The following is a 27,387-nucleotide window of genomic DNA, read 5'->3' on the forward strand; positions in this document are numbered from 1 at the left end:
GCCCACTCTCACCACTCTTATTCAACATAGTTTTGGAAGTTTTAGCCACAGCAATCAGAGAAGAAAAGGAAATAAAAGGAATCCAAATCGGAAAAGAAGAAGTAAAGCTGTCACTGTTTGCAGATGACATGATACTATACATAGAGAATCCTAAAGATGCTACCAGAAAACTACTAGAGCTAATCAATGAATTTGGTAAAGTGGCAGGATACAAAATTAATGCACAGAAATCTCTGGCATTCCTATATACTAATGATGAAAAATCTGAAAGTGAAATCAAGGAAACACTCCCATTCACCATTGCAACAAAAAGAATAAAATATCTAGGAATAAACCTACCTAAGGAGACAAAAGACCTGTATGCAGAAAATTATAAGACACTGATGAAAGAAATTAAAGATGATACAAATAGATGGAGAGATGTACCATGTTCTTGGATTGGAAGAATCAACATTGTGAAAATGACTCTACTACCCAAAGCAATCTACAGATTCAATGCAATCCCTATCAAACTACCACTGGCATTTTTCACAGAACTAGAACAAAAAATTTCACAATTTGTATGGAAACACAAAAGACCCCGAATAGCCAAAGCAATCTTGAGAACGAAAAATGGAGCTGGAGGAATCAGGCTCCCTGACTTCAGACTATACTACAAAGCTGCAGTAATCAAGACAGTATAGTACTGGCACAAAAACAGAAAGATAGATCAATGGAACAGGATAGAAAGCCCAGAGATAAACCCACGGACATATGGTCACCTTATTTTTGATAAAGGTGGCAGGAATGTACAGTGGAGAAAGGACAGTCTCTTCAATAAGTGGTGTTGGGAAAACTGGACAGGGACATGTAAAAGTATGAGATTAGATCACTCCCTAACACCATACACAAAAATAAGCTCAAAATAGATTAAAGACCTAAATGTAAGGCCAGACACTATCAAACTCTTAGAGGAAAACATAGGCAGAACACTCTGACATAAATCACAGCAAGATCCTTTTGGACCCACCTCCTAGAGAAATGGAAATAAAGACAAAAATAAACACATGGGACCTAATGAAACTTCAAAGCTTTTGCACAGCAAAGGAAACCATAAACAAGACCAAAAGACAACCCTCAGAATGGGAGAAAATATTTGCAAATGAAGCAACTGACAAAGGATTAATCTCCAAAATTTATAAGCAGCTCATGCAGCTCAATAACAAAAAAACAAACAACCCAATCCAAAAATGGGCAGAAGACCTAAATAGACATTTCTCCACAGAAGATATACAGACTGCCAACAAACACATGAAAGGATGCTCAACATCTTTACTCATTAGAGAAATGCAAATCAAAACTACAATGAGATATCATCTCACACCAGTCAGAATGGCCATCATCAAAAAATCTAGAAACAATAAATGCTGGAGAGGGTGTGGAAAAAAGGGAACCCTCTTGCACTGCTGGTGGGAATGTGAATTGGTACAGCCACTATGGAGGACGGTATGGAGGTTCCTTAAAAAACTACAAATAGAACTACCATATGACCCAGCAATCCCACTACTGGGCATATACCCTGAGAAAACCATAATTCAAAAAGAGACATGTACCAAAATGTTCATAGCAGCCCTATTTACAATAGCCCGGAGATGGAAACAACCTAAGTGTCCATCATCGGATGAATGGGTAAAGAAGATGTGGCACATATATACAATGGAATATTACTCAGCCATAAAAAGAAATGAAATTGAACTATTTGTAATGAGGTGGATGGACCTAGAGTCTGTCATACAGAGTGAAGTAAGTCAGAAAGAGAAAGACAAATACTGTATGCTGACACATATATATGGAATTTAAGAAAAAAAAAATGTCATGAAGAACATAGGGGTAAGACAGGAATAAAGACACAGACCTACTAGAGAATGGACTTGAGGATATGGGGAGGGGGAAGGGTAAGCTGTGACAAAGTGAAAGAGCGGCATGGACATATATACACTACCAACCGTAAGGTAGATAGCTAGTGGGAAGCAGCCGCATAGCACAGGGAGATCAGCTCGGTGCTTTGTGACCGCCTGGAGGGGTGGGATAGGGAGGGTGGGAGGGAGACGCAATAGGGAGGGGATATGGGAACATATGTATATGTATAACTGATTAAATTTGTTATAAAGCAAAAAATTAAAAAAAATTTTAAAAATTTAAAAAAAAAGAATTATTTGCACTGCTCTCGGTTTTCTATAAACTAACCTTAATCTCTACAGAATTGTAAAAGAGATTAATCAAAAACAAAGGTGATTATAGGGTCAGATAATCTCCAGAGTTTCCAGCATTCTGATGAAAAGATAACCAGTAATCTCTTTTGCTTATTCCAAAATCATAACTTTTTCCTTTCAATGGTAAATGCACACGTGTGTTTGTCTAAAATTAAGTGAATTGCTTCAACTAGTACTAAAGCAAGGGTTAAAATCATGCTCATATTCTTTGGGATTCTCAGAGAATGAAACTCATTCTAGTAATGAAAATACACTGAATTAGAAGCAGCTCTGTTTTTCACATCTGCAAAGTAGGCACAGTTCTTGGACATGGGATATGATATATATAGGTGGAAAATATTTGTGAGGATAAAGAATTAGTCTTTATATTTTAAAGTAGTTAAATTCTGGTGTTATAACAATTAAAACCTGGAGTGCTAATTTTGAAAAGGGCTTGAAGAGTTGTACTTGGGATCAGTAGTTCTTAAGTTTTAACAGTGCAAAAGATTGACCTGGTGTGCTTATTTAAAATGTAGATTACTGGCCCCAATTCTAGTGATTCTCAAACTTCAATGCACATAAATATCTCCTGGAGGCTTCCATAATGCAGATTCCCAGGGGCCTCAGAAATTTGGACAGGTCTGGGATGGGGCCCTGGAATCTCCATTTTTAATAATAAATTCTTGCCCCAGATAATCCTGCAGTAAGTAAACTGAAGACTTCTCTTTGGAATCATTATTTTAGAATCATTTACCATCATTGTTTTGGAATCATTGTTCTTAGTGAAGTCTTCTTCAGCTCTCCCATCCCTCAGCAATCATTCTTCTGAATTCCTATAACCCTAGACTTTAATTTCCTGAATGTGACATAATATAGTCCTTAGAGATAATAAAGCAAATGAAAACAATATTTATCCCTCTTAGGATGTGTGCCAACTTCTTCAACCTAGTCCAGCTTAGGACAGAGTTTTTTACTTGGATTTCATTGACAGCCAGAGTTCTTTATTTTTCTTCCTATTAGCTGAGAGCAACAAGAAGCTGAAGCCCTATCACATGTCTATGTTAAGTACTCCCTGAGTTTCTGGGTTTCTGGCTTCAATACCATAGATCCACCTTAATGTGAGTTTTGCCCCTCACAGCAGGTTTTGCTCAATTATTCATTTACTCATTGATTTATTCATTTTTTTAAAACAATGTCTCCTGTCCTTAAAAAACCTTGGCACCAGTCATATTGACACAGTATGAGTTCTAGGAATTGTAAATTAGTCACATTAATACTAACCATGTTGCCCAGTAACACTAAAACAACCTACTTGGGCATTCACATCATCTGGTAATATGAGAAATGTCTAAAAATAACTCTTTTTAAAAAATAAAATATGACTCGTAACAACAGGAGCATGATTTCAAGCACACAGATTCTCTTTCTTTCAGAACCAAAGATCTCCTTAGTTATTGACTGTGGACCTGATTTCTCTGAATTTTAAAAAGAATACCAATATTATCAATAATTGAAAATGCCATTAAGTATAAAGAAGTTTCTGCTTGCATTGGAATTATATTTCTACCTTAAAATGAAATTATCATAGTACAAGTTTATTTCATAATACCATTATTAGAAATGCTATTTTTTCTTGGGTTAGATTAGGCTTAAATGAACAGCACTATGGCTATTTTTTCTTGCAAATGATTAAGGCACTAAATGTAGTCTCACAAATAAACTAATGAATAAAGTAAGTTACACTTGTGAAATTTATAGAGTTCAGACTTTGTGGAAATGCTTGAAGTTAAACTCATATTCTTCTAACCTTCCTTTTTAGGTATTTTAAGTATGAGAGAACAAGAATTGATTCCACCAACAGCAAGAATTACCTTTCAGAATCCACCCATTACACCCAGAGCGGCTCCTCTGCATAGTTTTGATGAAGCACGTAAGATTTTGACTACCGGTAAGACAGTCCTGCCTGTATGTTAGTTGGGGATACACAGAAACTACCAAAATCTTTTATCTTCAATAATAGGACAGGAGGAAACTTGTAATGAATCTGAGTTTCACTTTACTGAATAAAGTAACTTTAGTCTCTTTGTGAAATACCTACTCAGGGCCTGTGTTCTCTCTGTGTTAGAAAGTTGGTATTTTCAAGGGATTTGCAGCTTGGTTGGGAAAATAAGACAAATATAATAAAAACAAATAACAATACAAAGTATTATAGACTGAAAATCAAATGTATGTTAAAGTCTAGTACTATAGTTGTTCAGAGGAATGATTGCTGAGAGGTGAGATAATAGAAGACTTCAAAGAGGAGGCTGGCTGAAATAGGAGAAAAGCACTGACCTGGGAATCTATTAACTAGTTGCAGAACCTCACACAAGCCATTTATTTTCTCTGGGCCTCAGCTTTACCAGTTATAAAATGAGGGGTTTTGGCTAAATTAATCCTTCTGTTCGACAAATATTTGTTGAATGCTTGCTTTATCCAAGGTTGCTGGGGATCTGACAGAGAATAAGTCAGACAACATTTCTACTCTCATGGTGCTTATAGTCTAGCAGATAAGTAAATGAGAATTTAAGCTAGGGATAAGTGCTAGAAATAAAATAAAACAACATGGACTAGAGAGTGATAAAAGGAAGTGATTGCTTTGCTTGGGAGGGAAGGGTCAGGGAATGTGTCTTGGAAGATGTTGAGATCCAAATGATGAGAAGGAGCCAGTCATGTAAAGATCTAGGGAACAGTATTTCAGATGTAGGACAACACAGGCACAATGGCCTGGGGGACTAAGGAGGGAATGAGCAAGAAAGCTAGTGTGGCTAGAGGGCCAAAAGAGAGGGAAGAGATAAGGCTGGAGAGGTAGAGAAGACTGAAATGATATAGGGTAGAGCAGGACTATGAGTTGTCCTCAATGTTCATTCTCCCCTACTTCCACAGTAATAGAATCATGGGTGGGCACATGTCAGCTTGGCCAAAGACAACATCTCCTAGTCTTCCTTTCAGTGAGGTGTGCCATGTGCCCAGGTTCTAGACAATGAGGATGTAAGCAGAAGTGGAAAGGGAAACTTCTGGGCATGGCTTCCCCTTCTCATTTTTCATCTCTGGCTAGCTGGGATGCAGATGTGATGAGCAAGCACTTTGGAGCCAAAGATGGAACTCCAGGTTGAGTCTGGCAGAGATGCCCTGACAACCTGGGACTATCTTCCTTCCAACCCTTGTGTGAGAGAGAAATAAACTCTTAATTTGTTTAAGCCACTCAGTATATCTTAGGATCTTCTTTTTAAATGCCTTAGACTATAGCAGAACCAGTATGGCAGCCTTTCAAACCATGATGAGTGGATTTAATCCTAATTACAATGAGAACTCACTGAAAAGTTTAAACAGGAGGATGAGGTGATCTGATTTATATTGTAATAAGACCATTCTGACTGCTTTACAGATAATGAATCATAGGGGAGCATGAGTAGAACCAAGAAGACTAGTTAAAAGGCTATATTGGTAAACCAGGTGAGAAATGATGGTGGATTTGAGGAGGATGGTATCAATGGATATGAGGAGAAGTGAACAAATTCAGGTTATGTTTTAGAGGTGGAGCCATGAGGACTGGCTGATGGATAGGAGTGAGGGAAAAAGAGGCATCAGGGATAAATATGTATGAATGTATGTATGAACATACCCCAATTCTGTATCCATTCTACTGTTGATGGGAATTTCAGTGATTTATACCATAGAGCTATTATGAGTAATACCATTATGAACATTCTTGTACATGTCTTTTAATGTAAATATGTATGCATTGCTGTTGGATACATATCAAAAAGAAGAATTGCTGAGTCACAGGGTAAATATACGCTCAGTTTTAGTAGATAATGCCAAACAGTTTTCCAAGGTGTTTATACTGAATTATTTTCCGACTAGCAATATATGAGCATTCTAGATCATACATATCTTTGTCAACACTTGATATTTCCTTTTGTTTGTTTGTTTTGCCATCCTGAAGACTCTGTTGTGGTAGCTCTTTGTGGGTTTAATTTCTATTTCCCTGATCACCCATAAAGTTGAGCAGTTGTTTTGATATGTGTATTGGTCATTTGAATATCTTCTTTTGTAAAGTGATTTAGAACCTTAACATTTCTTTTTTTTTTTAATGGGTTGTCTTTCTTTTTCTTAGTTATTTATAGGAATTATGTATGTATTCTGGGTACTAATTTTTTATCAGTTATACGTATTACAAATAATTTTTTTATTCTATGGCTTGGTATTTCATTCTCCTACTGGTGTCTGTTTTTTGGGGTTTTTTTTTTTGTGGTATGCGGGCCTCTCACTGTTGTGGCCTCTCCTGTTGCGGAGCACAGGCTCCAGACGCGCAGGCTCAGTGGCCATGGCTCATGGGCCCAGCCACTCCGCGGCATGTGGGATCCTCCTGGACCAGGGCACGAACCCGTGTCCCCTGCATTGGCAGGCGGACTCTCAACCACTGCGCCACCAGGGAAGCCCTGGTGTCTGTTTTTAACTAAACTTTTGATTTTGAGATAATTGTAGATTCACATGCAGTTGTAAGAAATAATACAACGAGCTCCTTTGTACTCTTAACTCAATTTTTCCCAATAATAATATATTGCCAAACTATAGTACAATATGACAACTGAAATATTGATTCAGCCAAGATACTGAACATTTTCACCACAAGGATTCCTCATGTTGTCTTTTTATAGTCACAGCTGCTCCCCTCTCACCCCACACCCCTTTAAACCCTGGCAACCACTAATCTGTTCTCCATTTCTATAATTTTATCATTTCAAATATGTTAGATAAATGGACTCATGCGATTTGTGACATTTTGGGATTTTCTTTTTCACCCAGAATAATTCTCTGGAGATCTTATCCAGGTTGTTGCTTATATCAGTAGTTTATACCTTTTTACTGCTGACTAGTAATCCACAGCATGAGTGTACCACAGTTGTTAAACCATTCACCAGCTGAAGGATGTATGGGTTGTTTCCAGTTTTTGGCTACTATGAACAAAGTTGCTATAAACATTTGTGTACAGGTTTTTGTATGAACATATGTTTTCATTTCTTTAAGATAAATGCCCAGAGCATAATTTCTGGATCTCATGGTAGTTGCATGCTTATTTCCTCTACATACACTTAGAGCCACATCAGACAGTGTTATAATTTTTGTTTCACACATCATATATAATTTAGAAAACTCAAGAGGAAAAAGGAAGTCTATTGTTTTTACCCATATTTTTGTTTTACCATGTTCTTTCTTCTTTTCTGATGTGCCAAGATTCCTTCTTTTATCATTTCCCTTCAATTTAGAGAATTTTCTTTAGCCATTGCTTAGGGTCATTATACTAGTGACCCTAAATTATCTTCATTTTTCTTCATCTTAGAATGTCTTGATTTCTCCTTTATTCCTAAAGGATATCTTCACTAGATATAAGATCTGGGTTGACAGTGCTTTTCTTTCAGCACTTAAAAAAACTATGCCACTTTCTTTTCTTCTCCATGGTTTCTGATAAGAAATCCACTGTTTTTTCAATTTTTTCCTCATGTAGGTAAGGTGTTGTTTTTCTCTTCCTGCTTTCAAGATTTTTCTCTGTCTTTAGTTTTTAGAAGTCTGACTGTGTCTTAGTGTGGATTTCTTTGGTTTGATCCTGTTTGGGTTTGGCTCATCTTGAAGCTGTAGGTTTATATATTTTGCCAAATTTTGGAAGTTTTCAGCCAGTATTTCTTTAAGTACTTTTTTCAGCTTTGCCCTCTATTGTTTCTCCTTCTGGGCTACAATGATAGAAATGTTAGATCTCTTGCTACAATCCCACAAGTCCTTGAGGCTCTGTTAATCTCTTTCCCCTAGTCTATTTTCTCTCCATTGATCAGACTGGGTAATTTCTATTTTTCTGTCTTCTAGTTCAGGGGTCCCCAACCCCCAGGCTGCAGACCGGTACTAGTCCATTTCCAGTCTGTGGCCGGTTAGGAACCAGGCTGCACAGCAGGAGGAGAGTGGTGGGTGAGCGAGCAAGCGAAGCTCTGTGTGCCGCTCCCCATCCCTCCCCATCACTCGCATTACCACCTGAAGCATCCCCCCACCCCATTTGTGGAAAAATTGTCTTCCACAAAACCGGTCCCTGGTGCCCAAAAGGTTGGGGACTGCTGTTCTAGCTCACTGACTCCCCTGCCCCCTACATTCTGTTGTTGAGCCATCCACTGAATTTGTATTTAGATGACCATAGTTTTCTGTTCCAAAATTTCAATTTGTTAAAAAATATACACTTAAAAATGCTTAAGATGGTAAATGTATTGTGGGTTTTTTTCTGTTGTTTCTTTGTTTTTTGCCACACCATGCAGCCTGTGGGATCTTAGTCCCCCAACCAGGGATTGCACCCAGACCACAGCAATGAAAGTGCTGAGTCCTAACCACTGCACCACCAGAGAATTCCCTGTTACGTGTATTTTTAAAAATATTTTATTTATTTATTTATTTATTTGGTTGGTTGGTTGCGCCAGATCTTAGTTGCAGCAGGCATGCTCCTTAGTTGCAGCTTGCCAGCTCCTTAGTTGTGGCACATGGGCTCAGTTGAGGCAGGTGGGCTCCTTAGTTGTGGCATGCAAACTCTTATTTGCGGCATGCATGTGGGATCTGGTTCCCTGACCAGGGGTGGAACCCCGGTCCCCTGCATTGGGAGCATGAGTTTAACCACTGCGCCACTAGGGAAGTCCCTGTTATGTGTATTTTAACACAATTAAAAACTTCAACTTGGGGGCCTCCTTGGTGGCGCAGTGGTTGGGAGTCCGCCTGCCGATGCAGGGGACACGGGTTCGTGCCCAGGTCTGGGAGGATCCGACATGCTGCAGAGCGGCTGGGCCCGTGAGCCATGGCCGCTGGGCCTGCGTGTCCGGAGCCTGTGCTCTGCAATGCGAGAGGCCACGACAGTGAGAGGCCCATGTACCACAGGAAAAAAAAAAATTTCAACTTGGTTCCTCTGTATATATTCTATTTCTTTGTGGAATCTTTCTATCTCTTTGCTGAGTTTTTATATTTTTTCATTTGTTTCAAGTGTTTCTGTAATTGCTTGTGGAACATTTTTATGATGGCTGCTTTAAAACTTTTGTCAGGTAAATTCTAAGATCTCTGTCATCTCAGTGCTGGTATCTATTCTTTGTTTTTTTATTCAGTTTAACATCTTCCTGGTTCTTGGTGTGGTGAGTGATTTTCAACAGAAACTTTGACATTGTGGGTATTATGTTATAAGACTCTGGTTCTTATTTAATCTGTTTTATCTGGTTCCTCTGACACCCGTATTAATTCCCTATGCATCTGAGGAATAAGCCAAATTAACTATGATATATCATCCTGTTTATGTATTGCTAGATTTCATTTGCTAATATTTTGTTTACCATTGTTGTTCCTGCATGAGGCTGTCCTAAATTTTCCCTTTCCTATGTTTTCCTTAGGTTTTAGTATCCAGGTTAGTTTTGCCTTCAGTGAGTGAGTACTATCTCTTTTTATATTCTCTGGAAGAGTTTGGATAAAATTGGTAATATTTCTTTCTTAAAGAAATAAGTTTGGGGCTTCCCTGGTGGCGCAGTGGTTGAGAGTCCGCCTGCCGATGCAGAGGACGCGGGTTCGTGCCCCAGTTCAGGAAGATCCCACATGTGGCGGGGTGACTGGGCCTGTGAGCCATGGCCGCTGAGCCTGCGTGTCCAGAGCCTATGCTCCACAATGGGAGAGGCCACAACAGTGAGAGGCCCGCGTACTGCAAAAAAAACAAAACAAAACAAAACAGAAATAAGTTTGGAAGAATTTACCAGTGAGGGGATATGGGGTTATATGTATACGTATAGCTGATTCACTTTATTATACAGCAGAAACTAACATAACATTGTAAAGCAACTGGACTCCAATAAAGATGTTTAAATAAAAGAAAAAAAAAGAAATAAACAGAAGAGATGGTATATAATTTTTAAAAAGTCAATGTAAGTCATCATATCAATAGACTGAAGAAGAAAAATCATATGACCACCACAATAAATAAAAATAAAACAAAATTCAACATTCATTTGAATTCAAAGCCCTAAGCAAACTAGGAATGTAAGGAACTTCCTCAGACTGATATAGGATATCTACAGCTAAAATCTTACTTAATGGTGAAAGAGCAACTGCTTTCTCCCTAAGATCAGGAATAATACAAGAATATCCACTCTCACCACATCTATTCAACATTTTACTGAATGTCCTAGCCAATGCAATGAGGTAAGAAAAACAAAGGCATGCAGATGGAAAGAGAAGAAATAAAATAATCTCTTTGTAAACAAAATGATTACTACATGGAAAATCTGAAAGAATCTAACACACACACACAAACACAAAGCCACTAAAATGAATAAGGGAGGTTAGCATGGTTTCAGGATACAAGGTTAATATGCAAAATTAATTGAATTTCTATATACTAGAAAGGAACAATTGGAAATTGAATTTTAAAAACAATGCCATTAAAATAACACCAAAAAAGGAAATACTTAGGTATGAAACTAAAAAATATGTACAAGATCCGTATGCTGAAAACTCCAAAATGCTAATGAAAAAAATTCAAAGAAGACCTAAATAAATGGAAAGGTAAGCCATGTTTACCAGTTAGAAGACTTGATATTGTTAGGATGTTAATTCTCCCAAAATTGTCTATAAATTCAATGAAATCCAAATCAAGATCAGTAGACTTTTCTTGGTAGAAATTAACAAGTCAATTCTAAAATTTGTATGGAGAGGTAAAGATGGTACAATAACCAAAACAATTCTGAAAAAGAAAAACATCAGAGGATTCATGTTATCTGAGTTAGTATAAAGCTAGAGTTATCAGGACAATGTGGTATAAGAAAAGGATAAAGACAGAGGTCAGTGGAACAAAATAGAGAGTTCACACATATACACTGATTTTTGACAAAAGTGCAAAGGCAATTCAATGGAGAAAGGACAGTCTTTTCAATAAATGATGCTTAAATAATTGAAGATAGCTATATACAGAACCTTGACCCACACCTTGCACCATATACAAAGATTTATTCAAAATGTATCATAGAAGTCAGTGTAAAGCCTAAAACTTTAGAAGAAAACAAAGGAGGAAAATCTTTGTTTTCTTGGGTTAAGCAAAGATTTCTTAGATGCCGCACCAAAAGCATAATCCATAAGAGTAAAAAAACTAATATCTTGGCCTTAATCAAAACTTAAAACTTCTATTCTTTGAAAGACAGTGTTAAGATAGTGAAAAGAAAAGCTACAAATTGGGAGTTAAAATTGCAAAACACATCCTTGATAAAGAATTTTTTGTCTAAAATATAAAAAGAACTCTCATAATTCAATAATAAGAAAACAAGCAACCCGACAGAGCTTCAAGATGGCGGAGGAGTAAGATGTGGAGATCACCTTCTTCCCCACAAATACATCAAAAATACATCTACATGTGGAACAACGCCTACAGAACACCTACTGAATGCTGCAGAAGACCTCAGACTTCCCAAAAGCCAAACACCAGACAACAGAAGCAAGAAGAACTACAATCCTGCAGCCTGTGGAACAAAAACCACATTCACAGAAAGACAAACAAGATGAAAAGACAGAGGGCTATGTACCAGATGAAGGAACACGATAAACCCCCAGAAAAACAACTAAATGAAGTGGAGATAGGCAGCCTTCCAGAAAAAGAATTCAGAATAATGATACTGAAGATGATCCAGGACCTCGGAAAAAGAATGGAGGCAAAGATCGAGAAGATGCAAGAAACATTTAATGAAGACCTAGAAGAATTAAAGAACAAACACCTAGAAAAATTAAACAACAAACAAACAGAGATGAACAATACAATAACTAAAATGAAAAATACACTAGACGGAATCAATAGCAGAATAACTGAGGCAGAAGAACAGATAAGTGAGCTGGAAGACAGAATGGTGGAATTCATTGCCACAGAACAGAATAAAGAAAAAAGAATGAAAAGAAATGAAGACAGCCTAAGAGACCTCTGGGAAAACATTCAATGCAACAACATTCGCATCATAGGAGTCCCAGAAGGAGAAGAGAGAGAGAAAGGACCTGAGAAAATATTTGAAGAGATTATAGTTGAAAAATTCCCTAACATGGGAAAGGAAATAGTCACCCAAGTCCAGGAAGCACAGAGAGGCCCATACAGGATAAACCCAAGGAGAAATATGCCGAGACACATAGTAATCAAATTGACAAAAATTGAAGACAAAGAAAAATTATTGAAACCAACAAGGGAAAGATGACAAATAACATACAAGGGAACTCCCATAAGGTTAACAGTTGATTTCTCAGCAGACATTCTACAAGCCAGAAGACAGTGGCATGACATATTCAAAGTGATGAAAGGGGAGAACCTACAACCAAGATTACTCTACCCGGCAAGGATCTCATTCAGATTCGACGGAGAAATCAAAAGCTTTACAGACAAGCAAAAGCTAAGAGAATTCAGCACCACCAAACTGGCTCTACAACAAATGCTAAAGGAACTTCTCTAAGTGGGAAACACAAGAGAAGAAAAGAACCTACAAAAACAAACCCATAACAATTAAGAAAATGGTAATAGGAACATACATATCGATAATTATCTTAAATGTGAATGGATTAAATACTCCAACCAAAAGACACAGGCTTGCTGAATGGATACAAAAACAAGACCCATATATATGCTGTCTACAAGAGATCCACTTCAGACCTAGGGACACATACAGACTGAAAGTGAGGGGATGAAAAAAGATATTCCATGCAAATGGAAATCAGAAGAAAGCTGGAATAGCAATACTCATATCAGATAAAATAGACTTTAAAATAAAGAATGTTACAAGAGACAAGGAAAGACACTACATAATGATCAAGGGATCAATCCAAGAAGAAGATATAACAATTATAAATATATATGCACCCAACATAGGAGCACCTCAATACATAAGGCAACTGCTAACAGCCATAAAAGAGGAAATCGACAGTAACACAATAATAGTGGAGGACTTTAACACCTCACTTACACCAATGGACAGATCATCCAAACAGAAAATTAATAAGGAAACAGAAGCTTTAAATGACACAATAGACCAGATAGATTTAATTGATATTTATAGGACATTCCATCCAAAAACAGCAGATTACACTTTCTTCTCAAGTGCACATGGAACATTCTCCAGGATAGATCACACCTTGGGTCACAAATCAAGCCTAAGTAAGTTTAAGAAAATTGAAATCATATCAAGCATCTTTTCTGACCACAACACTATGAGATTAGAAATCAATTACAGGGAAAAAAACATTAAAGATACAAACAAATGGAGGCTAAACAATACACTACTAAATAACCAAGAGATCACTGAAGAAATCAAAGAGGAAATTAAAAAATACTTAGAGACAAATGACAACGAAAACACAATGATCCAAAACCTATGGAATGCAGCAAAAGCAGCTCTAAGAGGGAAGTTTATAGCTATACAAGCCTATGTCAACAAACAAGAAAAATCTCAAATAAACAATCTAAACTTACACCTAAAGGAACTAGAGAAAGAAGAACAAACAAAACCCAAAATTAGCAGAAGGAAAGAAATCATAAAGATCACAGCAGAAATAAATAACATAGAAACAAAGGAAACAACAGCAAAAATCAATAAAACTAAAAGCTGGTTCTTTGAGAAGATAAACAAAATTGATAAACCATTAGCCAGACTCATCAAGGAAAAGAGGGAGAAGACTCAAATCAATAAAGTTAGAAATGAAAAAGGAGAAGTTACAACAGACACTGCAGAAATACAAAGCATCCTAAGAGACTACTACAAGCAACTCTATGCCAATAAAATGGACAACCTGAAGAAATGGACAATTTCTTAGAAAGGTATAACCTTCCAAGACTGAACTAGGAAGAAATAGAAAATATGAACAAACCAATCACAAGTAATGAAATTGAAACTGTGATTAAAAATCCTCCAACACACAAAAGTCCAGGACCAGACGGCTTCACAGGTGAATTCTATCAAACATTTAGAGAAAAGCTAACACCCATCCTTCTCAAACACTTCCAAAAAATTGCAGAGGAAGAAACACTCCCAAATTCATTCTATGAGGCCACCATCACCCTGATACCAAAACCAGACCAAGATACTACAAAAAAAGAAAATTACAGACAAATATCACTGATGAATATAGATCCAAAAATCCTCAGCAAAATACTAGGAAACAGAATCCAACAACACATTAAAAGGATCATACACCATGATCAAGTGGGATTTATCCCAGGGATGCAAGGATTCTTCAATATGCGCAAATCAATCAATGTGATACACCATATTAACACTTTAAAGAATAAAAACCATATGATCATCTCAATAGATGCAGGAAAAGCTTTTGACAAAATTCAAAACCCATTTATGATAAAAACTCTCCAGAAAGGGAGCATAGAGGGAACCTACTTCAACATAATAAACGCCATATATGACAAACCCACAGCAAACATCATTCTCAATGGTGAAAAACTGAAAGCATTTTCTCTAAGATCAGGAACAAGACAAGGATGTCCACTCTCACCACTATTATTCAACATAATTTTGGAAGTCCTAGCCATGGCAATCAGAGAAGAAAAAGAAATAAAAAGAATACAAATTGGAAAAGAAGAAGTAAAACTGTCACTGTTTGCAGATGACATGATACTATACATAGAGAATCCTAAAAATGCCACCAGAAAACTACTAGAGTTAATCAATGAATTTGGTAAAGTTGCAGGATACAAAATTAATGCACAGAAATCTCTGGCATTCGTATACACTAATGATGAAAAATCTGAAAGAGAAATTAAGGAAACACTCCCATTTACCATTGCAACAAAAAGAATAAAATGCCTAGGATTAAACCTACCTAGGGAGACAAAAGACCTGTATGCAGAAAACTGTAAGACACTGATGAAAGAAATTAAAGTTGATACCAACAAATGGAGAGATATAGCACATTCTTGGATTGGAAGAATCAATATTGTGAAAGTGACTATACTACCCAAAGCAATCTACAGATTCAATTCAATCCCTATCAAATTACCAATGGCATTTTTTACGGAACTAGAACAAAAAATCTTAAAATTTGTATGGACACACAAAAGACCCCGAATAGCCAAAGCAGTCTTGAGGGAAAAAAACGGAGCTGGAGGAATCAGACTCCCTGACTTCAGACTATATTACAAAGCTACAGCAATCAAGACAATATGGTACTGGCACAAAAACAGAAACATAGATCAATGGAACAAGATAGAAAGTCCAGAGATAAACCCATGTACCTATGGTCAACTAATCTATGACAAAGGAGGCAAGCATATACAATGGAGAAAAGACAGTCTCTTCAATAAGTGGTGCTGGGAAAACTGGACAGCTACATGTAAAAGAATGAAGTTAGAACACTCTGTAACACCATACACAAAAATAAACTCAAAATGGATTAAAGACCTAAATGTAAGGCCAGACACTATAAAACTCTTAGAGGAAAACATAGGAAGAACACTCTTTGAGATAAACCACAGCAAGATCTTTTTTGATCCACCTCCTAGAGTAATGGAAATAAAAACAAAAATAAACAAATGGGACCAATGAAACTTAATAGGTTTTGTAAAGCAAAGGAAACTACAAACAAGACAAAAAGATAATCCTCAGAATGGGAGAAAATATTTGCAAACAAATCAATGGACAAAGGAGTAATCTCCAAAATATATACACAGCTCATGCAGCTCAATATTAAAAAAACAAACAACCCAATCCAAAAATGGGCAGAAGACTTAAATAGATATTTCTCCAAAGAAGACATACAGATGGCCAAGAAGCACATGAAAAGTTGTACAACATCACTACTTATTAGAGAAATGCAAATCAAAACTACAATGAGGTATCACCTCATACCAGTTAGAATGGGTATCATCTGAAAATCTACAAACAACAGATGCTGGAGAGGGTGTGGAGAAAAGGGAACCCTCTTGCACTGTTGGTGGGATGTAAAGTGATACAACCACTATGGAGAACAGTATGGAGGTTCCTTAAAAAACTAAAAGTAGAATTACCATATGACTCAGGAATCCCACTACTGGGCATATACCCAGAGAAAACCATAATTCAAAAAGACACATGCACCCCAATGTTCATTGCAGCACTACTTACAATAGCCAGGTCATGGAAGCAACCTAAATGCCCATTGACAGATGAATGGATAAAGAAGATGTGGTACATATATACAATGGAATGTTACTCATCCATAAAAAGGAATTTAATTGGGTCATTTGTACACATGTGGATGGATCTAGAGACTGTCATACAGAGTGAAGTTAGTCAGAAAGAGAAAAACAAATATCACATATTAACGCATATATGTGGAACCTAGAAAAATGGTATAGATGAACCGGTTTAAAGGGCAGAAATTGAGACACAGATGTAGAGAACAAACGTATGGACACCAACAGGGGAAAGTGGTGGGATGAATTGGGAGATTAGGATTGACATATATACACTAATATGTATAAAATGGATAACTAATAAGAACCTGCTGTATAAAAAATAAATAAAATAAAAGCCAAATACCTTCTCTATCCACTGGGGAAAAAATAGATTGTAAAAGCTATTAAGAAAACATGAAATACCTATGATAAACCATGATGGAAAAGAACATGAAAAAGAATATATATATGTATAACTGAGTCAGTTTGCTGTTCAGCCAAAATTAAACACAATATTGTAAATCAACTATACTTCAATAAAATTTTTTTAAAAAGAGAAAAAAACAAAAAAGAAGCAACCCAATAACATAATGGACAAAAGATTTGAACAGACATTTTACCAAAGAACATAAATGAATGGTAAATAGATACATGAAAGTATGCTTAACATCATTAATCATTAGGGAAATAGAAATTAAAGCAAGTCTTAATAAACTTAAGACAACTGAAATCACACCAAGGTTCTTTTCCAAACACAATGGTATGAAAGTAGAAATCAATTACAAGAGAAAAACTGGAAAATTCATAAATATGTGCAGATTAAACAACAGGCTCCAGAACAACCAGTGGGTGAAAGAAGAAATCAAAAGGGAAATTTAAAAAGATCATGAGACAAATGGAAATACACCATACCAAAGATTATGGGATGCAAAAAAAGGAGTTCTAAGACAGAAGTGTATAGCAATAAATACCAACATTAAGAAAAAAGAAAAATCTGCAATAAACAACCCAACTTTACACTAAGAACAAACTAAGCCAAAAGATACAGGAAGGAAATAACAAAGACCAGAGTGGAAAGAAATGAAATAGAGACTAGAAAGACAAGGGAGACTATCAATGAAAAATAAGAGTTGTTTTTGGAAAGATAAACAAATATACAAACCTCTAGCTAGACTAAAAAAAGAAAGAAGACTGAAATAAATAAAAGCAGAAATGAAAGAGGAGACATTACAACACAGAAATACTAAGGATCATAAGAAACAACTATGAATAATTATATGCCAAAAAATTAGACAACCTAGAAGAAATGGATAAATTCCTGGAAACATAAATCTACCAAGTCTGAATCATGAAAAAACAGAAAATCTGAACAGACCAGTTATTAGCAAGGAGATTGAACCAGTAATCAAAAACCTCTCAACAAAGAAAAATCCAGGACCAGATGAGTTTACTGGTGAATTCCACCAAGCGTTGAAAGAAAAATTAATAGCAATTCTTCTCAAATTCTTCCAAAAAGTAAAGTAAGAGGGAACACTTCCAAACCCATTTACCCTCATACCAAAGCCAGACCAGGACACTACAAGAAAAGAAAATAACAGGCCAATATTCCCGGTGAACATAGATGCAAAAATCCTCAGAAAATATGAGCAAACTGAATTCAACAGCACATTAAAAGGATCACACACCATAATCAAGTAGGATTTATCCCTGAGATGCAAGGATGGTTCAACATATGCAAATCAATAAATGTGATACACTGCATTAACAAAACAAAGGATAAAAATCATACGATCATCTCAGTAGCTGCAGAAAAAGCATTTGAAAATTCAACATCCTTTCATGATAAAAACTCTCAAAAAATTGGTATAGAAGAAACATACTTCAACATAACAAATGCCATATATGACAGACCACAGCTAACATTATACTCAAAAGTTAAAAGCTAAAAGCTTTCCCTCTAAGATCAGGAATAAGACAAGGATGCCCAGTCTTGCCACTTTTATTCAGCATAGTTGTGGAAGTCCTAACCAGAGAAATTAGGCAAGAAAAAGAAATAAAAGGCATCTAAATCAGAAAGGAAGAAGTAAAACTGTCTCTGCAGATAACATAATATATATATAAAACCCTAAAATCACTACCAAAAAAATGGTTAAAACTAATCAATGAATTCAGTAAAGTTGCAGTATACAAAAATCAGTTGCATTTTTATACACTAACAACTATCAGAAGGAGAAATTAAGAAAACAGTCTCATTTACAACAGCACCAAAAACAATAATGTACTTAAGAATAAGTTTAACCAAGGAGGTGAAAGATCTGTGCACTGAAAACTGTAAAACATTGATGAAAGAAGCTGAAGACACAAATAAATGGAAAGCTATTCTGTGTTCATGGACTGGAAGAATTAGTATTGTTAAAATGGTCATACTGTCCAAAGCAATCTGCAGATTCAATGCAATCCCTATTAAAAACCCAATAGCATTTTTCACAGAAATAGAAAAAATAATCCTAATATTCATATAGAACCACAAGAGACACCAAATAGTGAAAATAATCTTGAGGAAGAAGAACAAAACTGGAGGCATCACATTTCCTGATTCCAAACGATATTACAAACCTATAGTAACCAAAACAGCATGGTATTGGCATAAAAACTGACACATAGATCTATGGAACCAAACAGAGAGCCCAGAAATAAACTCATGCTTTTGTGGCCAATTAATTTTTGCAAAGAATTCAAAAATATACAATGGGGAAAGGTTAATCTCTTCAATAAATAGTGTTGGGAAAACTAGACAGCTACGTTAAAAAGAATAAAAGTGGGCCCTTATCTCATACCATACACAAAAATTGACTCAAAATGGATTAAAGACTTGAACATTAGACCTGAAACCATAAAACTCCTAAGGAAAAAGCATAGAGGATAAACGCTTGGAAATGATTTTTTTTTTTTTTTTTGGATTTGACACCAAAAGCAAAGGCAACCAATGCAAAAATAAACAAGTTAGGCTACATCAAATTAAAAAGCTTCTGCACAGCAAAGGAAATCATCAACAAAATGAAAAAGCAACCTGTGGAATGGGATAAAATATATGCAAACCATATATCCAATAAAGGGTTAATACACAAAATTTACAAGAAACTTATAGAACTCAATAGCAAAAAAACAAACAACCCAAATCTTTTAATGGGCAAAGGACCTGAATAGACATTTTTCAAAAAAGACAAACAAATCCAACAGGGACATAAAAAGGTGATCAATGTCATAATCATCAGCAAAATGCAAATGAAAACAACAATGAAGTATCACCTCACACCTGCTTGAATGGCTTTTATCAGAAAGACAAGAGATAACAAATGCCAATGAGGATATGGAGAAAAGGGAATCAGTGTACACTGTTGGTAGGAATATAAACTGGTAAAGCTGCTATGGAAAACAATATGGAGGTTTCTCAATATCTTAAGAATAGAACCACCACATGATTCAGCAATTTCACTTCTGGGTATATATCCAAAGGAAACAAAGTCATTATCTCCAGAGATATCTGTACTTCCATGTTCATTGCAGCATTATTCACAATAGCCAAGGTATAGACACAACTTAATGTCATATATTTATAGTGGGATATTATTCAGTCTTAAAAAAGAAGGAAATTCTGCCATTTGGACAACATGGATGAATCTGGAGGGTATTAATGCTAACTGAAATAAGCCTGACAGAGAAAGACAAATACCACATGGTATAGCTTATATGTGGAATCTAAAAAAAAAAAAAAAAAAAAAAAAAGTCAAACTCATAGAAACACTGAGTAGAAAAATTGTTGCCAGGGTTTGAGGGGTGGGGGAAATAGGGAGAGGTTGGTAAAAGGGTACAAACTTTCAGCTACAAGATGAATAATGTCTGAGGAGCTAATGCATAACATGACTATAGTTGATAACACTGTATTGTATAATTGAAATTTGCGGAGAGTAGAAAAATGTTCTCACTAATAAAAAATATAAAAACATGAGATGACGTATGTGTTAATTAACTAGATGGGGGAATCCTTTCAAACATATATATATATATCAAATATATCATCACAATGTTCACTTTAAATATCTTACAATTTCATTTGTCAATTATACTTCAATAAAGCTGTAATTTTTAAAAAGGGAAGGAACAAATAAATAATATGAAAATGAAAAAAGGCAGAAACTACAGACAGGTAGAATTTTTAAAAAAACATAGTATGGTAACTTAATACCAATACATTTTTAAAAACAAAATGAAAAATTTCCTAGAAAAATCTAAATTACCAAAGTTAACTAAAGAAAAAATAGAAAACTTAAAGAAAACAATACCATTAGATAATTTGATTTGGTAGTCAAAAATATCTGTCTTCCACATGGACATGTGCACACATGCACACATACACAAATATACCAAACAAAAAGGGCCTCAGATCTTTTATAGGGAAGTTTTACCAACTTTAAAGGGTCAGGTAATTCTTATATTAAACTATTCCATAGTAAAAGAGAAGAAGGAATGCTTACCAACTGATTTTATGATGCTACTTTGGTACCAAAACTGGATGAGGACAGTGCAAGAAAAAAAATATATAAATCAATCTCAGGAACATAAAGGTAAACATTCTAAATAAAAGTTAGCAGTATGTTTTTTACATTCATCATGATCAAGGAAGAATGTGAGGAAGATTCAACATTAGAAACATCTAACAATACAATTCGCCACATTAACAGATTAAAAAAGAAAAAACCCTGTGATCATGTCAATACATACTGAAATTTAAAAATCATACAATACAATTCAACATTAATAATGAGAAAAAACTTCTGGGCAGAGTAGAAGTAGAAGAGAATTTTCTGAACCTGATTATTGTCTTCAACCAAAACCCCACAGAAAACAATGTTCTTAGTACAGAAACTTTAGAAATATTCTATTTCCTCATTAAAAGCAGAGACAGTTGACGGATGACTACTACTGCCATCATTATTACTACCATCATTATTGAACATTGTTCCTAAGGCCCTTGCACATGCAGTAAGACAGAGCACAGAATAGAGAGAATAAGGAGGGGGAGGGAGGAGTACCAGTCAGGAATGTATGTGACTGCAAATATCAGAAACCCTAACTACCTCATGGCTTAAACAATGAGGAGTTCATTTATCTCATAAGGAATCAGGAAGTAGGGAGTCTAGTGCTGATGATGCTGATACACAGGGTTAGAACGAGTCTCTGCTTTACCTTCTTTAGCATGTTTCATTTCATCCTCATGCTTGGTAACTCACAGCTCTAAGATGACTCCTGCAGATGTGGGCCTTAACATACACACTCCAGGCAGGAAGAGGGAAAAATAGTGGCACCAATCTCTTCTCAGAAGCCCCGGGATGGACTTCACTTCTCACTGATCACATGGCCACTGTTAGGTACAAGAAAGGCTGAGAAAGTGAATGTCCGGGATAAGAGTAGGATTAGGATTAGGATTTGGGACACACTTATACTAAATACTTAGGATGATAAATTATGCTTGGTCTAATCCATTCATGAAATTCTGGTCTAATCCATTTATGGATATTAAATATATTTAATATCTGGGGCATACTTATACTACAACATTACTTGTTTGTCTAAAGTTTAAATTTCACTGTGTGCCCTTCAAAAAAAATTTTTTTTGCTAAATCTGGAAACCCTAGAAGCTGGGGATGTTGTTACCCTGAAAAAATTGAGGTTCTAAAATCAGCAAGGAAGAAGGGGGGATGGCTTCTTGGGAGGCACATGCCAATAACTATCACAGAAACATACAAATTTCTCCAGAAAGACAAGATTTTTTTCCCTGACACTGACACTGGCAAAATTTATCCAACAGATTTTTCCAGAAGGGAAACTGAATAGCAAAACAGGCAGTGCCTTAGGATGCAGACATGTTCTTCAAATGCATGTGTCCCATAAAATCCAAGGCTACATGAAGTTATACATTTAATGATAGAATTTCTGCAAGTAACTAAGAAAAACCTCAAAATAATTTTTTTAGAGATACCATTAACTGGATTATCCATGTGAAATTACAAATTTTTAGATCTTCATTCTACCAAATTTCACTGAAATTTTAATAAATTCCTTTAAAAATCATGCCCACTTCTCAGCTGCTATTTTGTTTCATCATGGGAATTTAACCATAAATCTCATTTGTCTGCAGGAACCTGAAAGTTAAACAAAAGTGTACTGAGCTTGCAGATAACAGGAATAACAGGCTTTATGGGTGAATCTGTGGACTCACAGTAGCCTGGGTATACAGTGTGAACTGACCTTCAAAGTGGGAGAGCCAGGTTCAAGTGGACAGTGGGGTAGGACAGCACAGAAGTCAAGGCAAAAACTTGTAGGATGAAAATGGAGTCTTCACACACTACAGTTGTCCCTCAGTATCCTCAGGGGATTGGTTCCAGGACCCCCAGTGGATCCCACTCAAATCTGCGGATGCTCGAGTCCCTCCTATAGTATGGCATTGCACAGTTGGCCCTCTGTATTCCCGGGTTCTGCATCTGTGGATTCAACCAACCGTGGATGGAAATTGGTTGAATCTGCGGTTGCAGAATCCATAGATACAGAGGACCGACGGTATAGTCAATTGCCCAGCCTTAGGGAAGTTGGTGGGCAGTCTCGCAGTCCTGGAGGATCGCTGGAAGACAGGGAAACCAGGAAGATGGTAAAACGGGGTTGGTCCAATGCAACAAAGGTCTTCTGTGGAGGTGATTTTTTTGTGCTAAGACTCTGGACTTCCTGCTACTTTTAAAGAGATGGCTGAAGATACTCCTTGCAGCCCACTTGAGGCAATGTGAGAGAACTGAGTCCTCAAAGTGGAATTCTAAATCGTATACTGATGTGTTGTATTTAACGAATATCTGCCAGTTCTTTCTAATATTGTTGTTAGAGAACTGACAGAAAAGGGGTGGACTAAGGAAGTGAGTTGAAAGAAGCCTCACTTCTTTGACTGAATTAACTATTTAAATAAATTATTCGTTCTCGTTCTTAGAAAGAGTAGGGTAAGGATTTTTCTCTCCTGAGAATGCCAGATTTGAACTTTTCTGTAAAGGGCAGTTGGGTTTGCTGCCAGGCAACAGGAGAGATTCCATTTCTCTTCCAAGCATTGTCTAGCATGTAGGCTTACCCCCCATGGACTAGATGTGTTCTCCAAAAGTTGTTGCTTATAGATTTAATTAATTTCAAAAATATTTACTTGTGTTTTTCACTTGTTTTATTTACCTGAAGCCATTTTAATTCTTTAGAATTTTCTTTTTAAATGACTATACATTAGAATAGTCCATCTTATATAGTTATACTTATTTACCTTTTAAGTGAACTTGGGAATACGGCTATTTTAAGAAATCTTATAGCGAAACATTTTATAAGACAAAGATAACTCTCTAAATTGCTTGCTTTTAAAATCTGCCTTTTCCTCTAGGAAATTTGCATAAGGGGAGCTGACCTTATGTTCTGATGGAACTGTTGCCCTTCCAAGCTCTTTGCTTTCCTTTTGAAGTCAATTATCACAAATGTTTCATTGAATTGATACAAGAATGACTGGTAGTGAACAGTGAATGGGTGACAGAGCCATCTGACTTTCAAGGTGCAAACCCAGTAGCATCAGCCCAATGAATCAGTCTCTCTTTCTGGAAGAGGTAACATTGCACCACTTCCATCCACAGCCCCTTTCGCTACACCCCAGAGAACACAATTGATTCCAGCGGAAGTGAAGAATCCCTCTCTCAGGAAACAAAGATCAAAGGTATTCATATTCCTAACTAACGAAAGAAAATTGTTCTGATTTACAATATTCTCAGTGAGATTTTTGGTAATACGCACATGTTATCGAGTTGTACCTTTCACATAGAAATAAATACTATTTCAGCTGCTGCTGGAATGCATTTGATTTTAAAAGGGAAGATTGTTATGCAGGTAAACTCTACCATGACAATATCAGTAGGATCTAAAAAATTCCATCATGTTGCACTATTTCAAGATTAACTAAATGACTGAGTCAATCTCTACTGCTAGCTGGTCAAGGGCCCAGGAGTCTGGAATACAAAACTATTGCTGTATATTCAAATTTGTATTGCATAGGGTATGTTGCTGTGAGGTTTCATTTATCTTTAAGCATAGGATAATAAAGCAAGTTCCCCAATTTTGTACAGATACCTTAATGCGGAAGGGAAAGGAAATCTGTATTCTTTAACATTAGGACCTCACAGTACAACATGCTCATCCTTATGGAAATTCTCCTGGTTTAAAGGTGCTGGACTTTTGTAGCTTGCTTTCTTATGTTTATGAGCCACAGACAGACTAGTAATAATTGAAACTTTTCACCACAGAAGGAGACAGCTGGCAGTGTTTTTTTTTCTGGGCTTACCCTATGTGGTCATGTTTACAGCTGCTCCCATTTTTTAAAAAAAAAAGAAAGGAAGAAAGAGAGAAATTGAAGAGTGGCACAGAAGAAATTAATCCTACTATGTCTGCATGGTAAACTGTTACCTGTTCTTTGCAGACCTTCATCTTTTAATGCCCACATCTTCCTCAAGATGTTTTCACTGTATTTGCAGCACTGGTGGGCTGTTTCCCCTTAAGAGATTTCCAAGCTTTTTATGTAGCAGTATGTCATGTGACACCCCAGTTGTCATGGCAAATATTTGTGTTTCATGAAAAACATGGGTTAAAAAAAAATCAATGTAAATGGCCAAATCCCAACACAGACAGCCCTTCAGGCTAGTGTTTGGCCTGCACCATGATTGTTTCAGATTCAGCTGTTTAACAGGCTGTGCGAAAGCCATGGGCTAATGTGCATAATGGGAACAGGCAGGCGCACCTGTTTTGATTCTCACCGTGTTCGAGCTCTCAGTTTCCACAGTTTATAGGTAACAGATCTACAGGTAATATAAATATGACTGTTTTAGCCAGTAAGTGGTGTATCTCAAAAAATATATATTTTAAATAATGGCATTTCCTGAGTGCTAATTAACCCTGCATTTAATCTCTTCCCTATTGACTTCATGAAGCTTTCCCCTACTGCTAAAAGCAGTAATATTTGAAGACTTCCCCGTGGTCCCGAATTAGTACATTTCTGAATTGACTCTTCAGCGGTAAATGAAATTATTCATATACTCTGTGGAAAGTGTCCTAGCATGGAAGTTAAAAGGCTAAGAGAAAGACTGTGATATGCCTGGACTCGTGATAAACCCAGAACAGAGCTTGGATCAGTCCCCACCACCAGGCAGTGTGGTGCCACGTGGAGAAACCCTTTCTTGAAAATACTTCTCTGTCTGTCCCCTAGAAGTGGGACTTGGCATCTGATTATAGTTGTTTTTGTAAATATTTACTTTGTCAAACTCTTTCTTCAAAGCAAACAGGGCCCTTGGCAAGCAGAGCATCACTGTCTGGGGTGGGAAAGGTCTTTCTGATTATTAGCTCCTGCTTGCCTGGAAAGAGGGAACAGGCTGGCCCAGAGTGGGAAGCTGGGGAAGTTGGGGGGGGGGGAGGGGGAGGGGGAGACTCTGTGCCTTCTATTTGTTTTGTAAAATTGCCCATGAGAGTCATTTTTGACTTAAACTGTGTCTGTTCTTCATTGTAGAGGGAAGGCAGAAAGTCAACAGGATATCATGAGAGGAAGGTCTGTAATGTGTGTGACTAGTTGAAATTTGGGGTTTGTCGCTTGATGTCCCTTCCTTTTGCTTCAGGGCAAAAGTACGGGAGGCAGGTTTGACAGCTGGAGACAACAACAAAAGTTCTTTCGCTCTTCTTTTATAAAAGAAATTAAATCATGTTTTCAGAAAAGAAAACATGGTTCATTTAAAGTGGAAAACCCTTTTTTTCCCCCTCTGTTAGGACTGAATTATTTCTCAGACTGCAGTCCAAAAAAGTGATTCAGCATACTCAAATTTTTCTGAATCACATCAGTCTTCAACCTCTATCTAAGATTTTCACCTTTTAAAAGTACACTTAGGGGCTTCCCTGGTGGCGCAGTGGTTGAGAGTCCGCCTGCCGATGCAGGGGACACGGGTTCGTGCCCGGGTCCGGGAGGATCCCGCGTGCCACGGAGCGGCTGGGCCCCTGAGCCATGGCCACTGAGCCTGCGCGTCCGGAGTCTGTGCTCCGCAACGGTAGAGGCCACAGCGGTGAGAGGCCCGCGTACCAAAAAAAAAAAAAAGTACACTTAGAAAGAATAAAACAGGAAAACAAAACTCAGTCGTTCTCCAGCATGTACTTACATGTGTGCATGGGGTGTGCGTGTGTGTTTATACACGTGCACACATGCATACTACATCTATGATGTAATAGGTAAGGGTGTGGGATTTAGAGTTAAGCTGACTAAAAGAAATAAGGTAACCAAAAAGTTGGAAAAATAAAATAGTTCCCACAATGGCAAGTACATGCCAGTGAGGAGCATTCCATAAGGCCATGCATGTGTAATGAAAGTTCTGAACATCCAACTAGTAAGTAACAGAGCAAGAAAGAGCTGGATTTTCCTCTTACTAATAAGGGAACTTTGAGCAAGTCACTTAAATTCTCTGTACCCCACTTGCCTCCTCTGAGAAATGGGGATGATACCTCCTTTCTCTAGGGTGGCTGTGAGGGTTAGAGGCTTTAATGTGTGTGAAAGTGCTTTGGAACAATAAAGTGCTTGTTTCATAATGCACTATTCTATTTTTAAGAGCATCTTCTAGGCCTCCCTCTCTTGGTGGTCTTATCAGTAAGAATTTCATAGGGAGTTTAGTCACCCCTTTTCAAGGAAAAAGAGACCACCTTTTGGGTCTCCTTATACTCCTGCAGAGCTGAGAGCAGACAGGGCTGTATTTATAGCAATGACTGCATATAGTCGTCTGAACCTGACAGAAGGGAGCTCCTGGATAAACAAATCAGTGCAATTCGATC

General features: G+C 36.8%; 1 protein-coding gene across 1 annotated transcript in view; it reads left to right on the plus strand.

Moving 5' to 3' along the window:
• The window catches only part of IQCH (IQ motif containing H), a gene marked incomplete at both ends in the record, with an annotated part of 219,690 nt that overhangs the window by 74,130 nt on the left and 118,173 nt on the right, over positions 1–27,387 (plus strand). The window contains 2 exons of the mRNA XM_079701075.1: positions 4,051–4,179; positions 9,680–9,693. Of these exons, the coding sequence (XP_079557201.1) occupies positions 4,051–4,179; positions 9,680–9,693 (143 nt within the window). The remainder of the gene's footprint in view (positions 1–4,050; positions 4,180–9,679; positions 9,694–27,387) is intronic.

Source organism: Hyperoodon ampullatus, assembly GCF_949752795.1.
Source record: "Hyperoodon ampullatus genome assembly, chromosome: 3".
NCBI lineage: Eukaryota > Metazoa > Chordata > Mammalia > Artiodactyla > Ziphiidae > Hyperoodon > Hyperoodon ampullatus.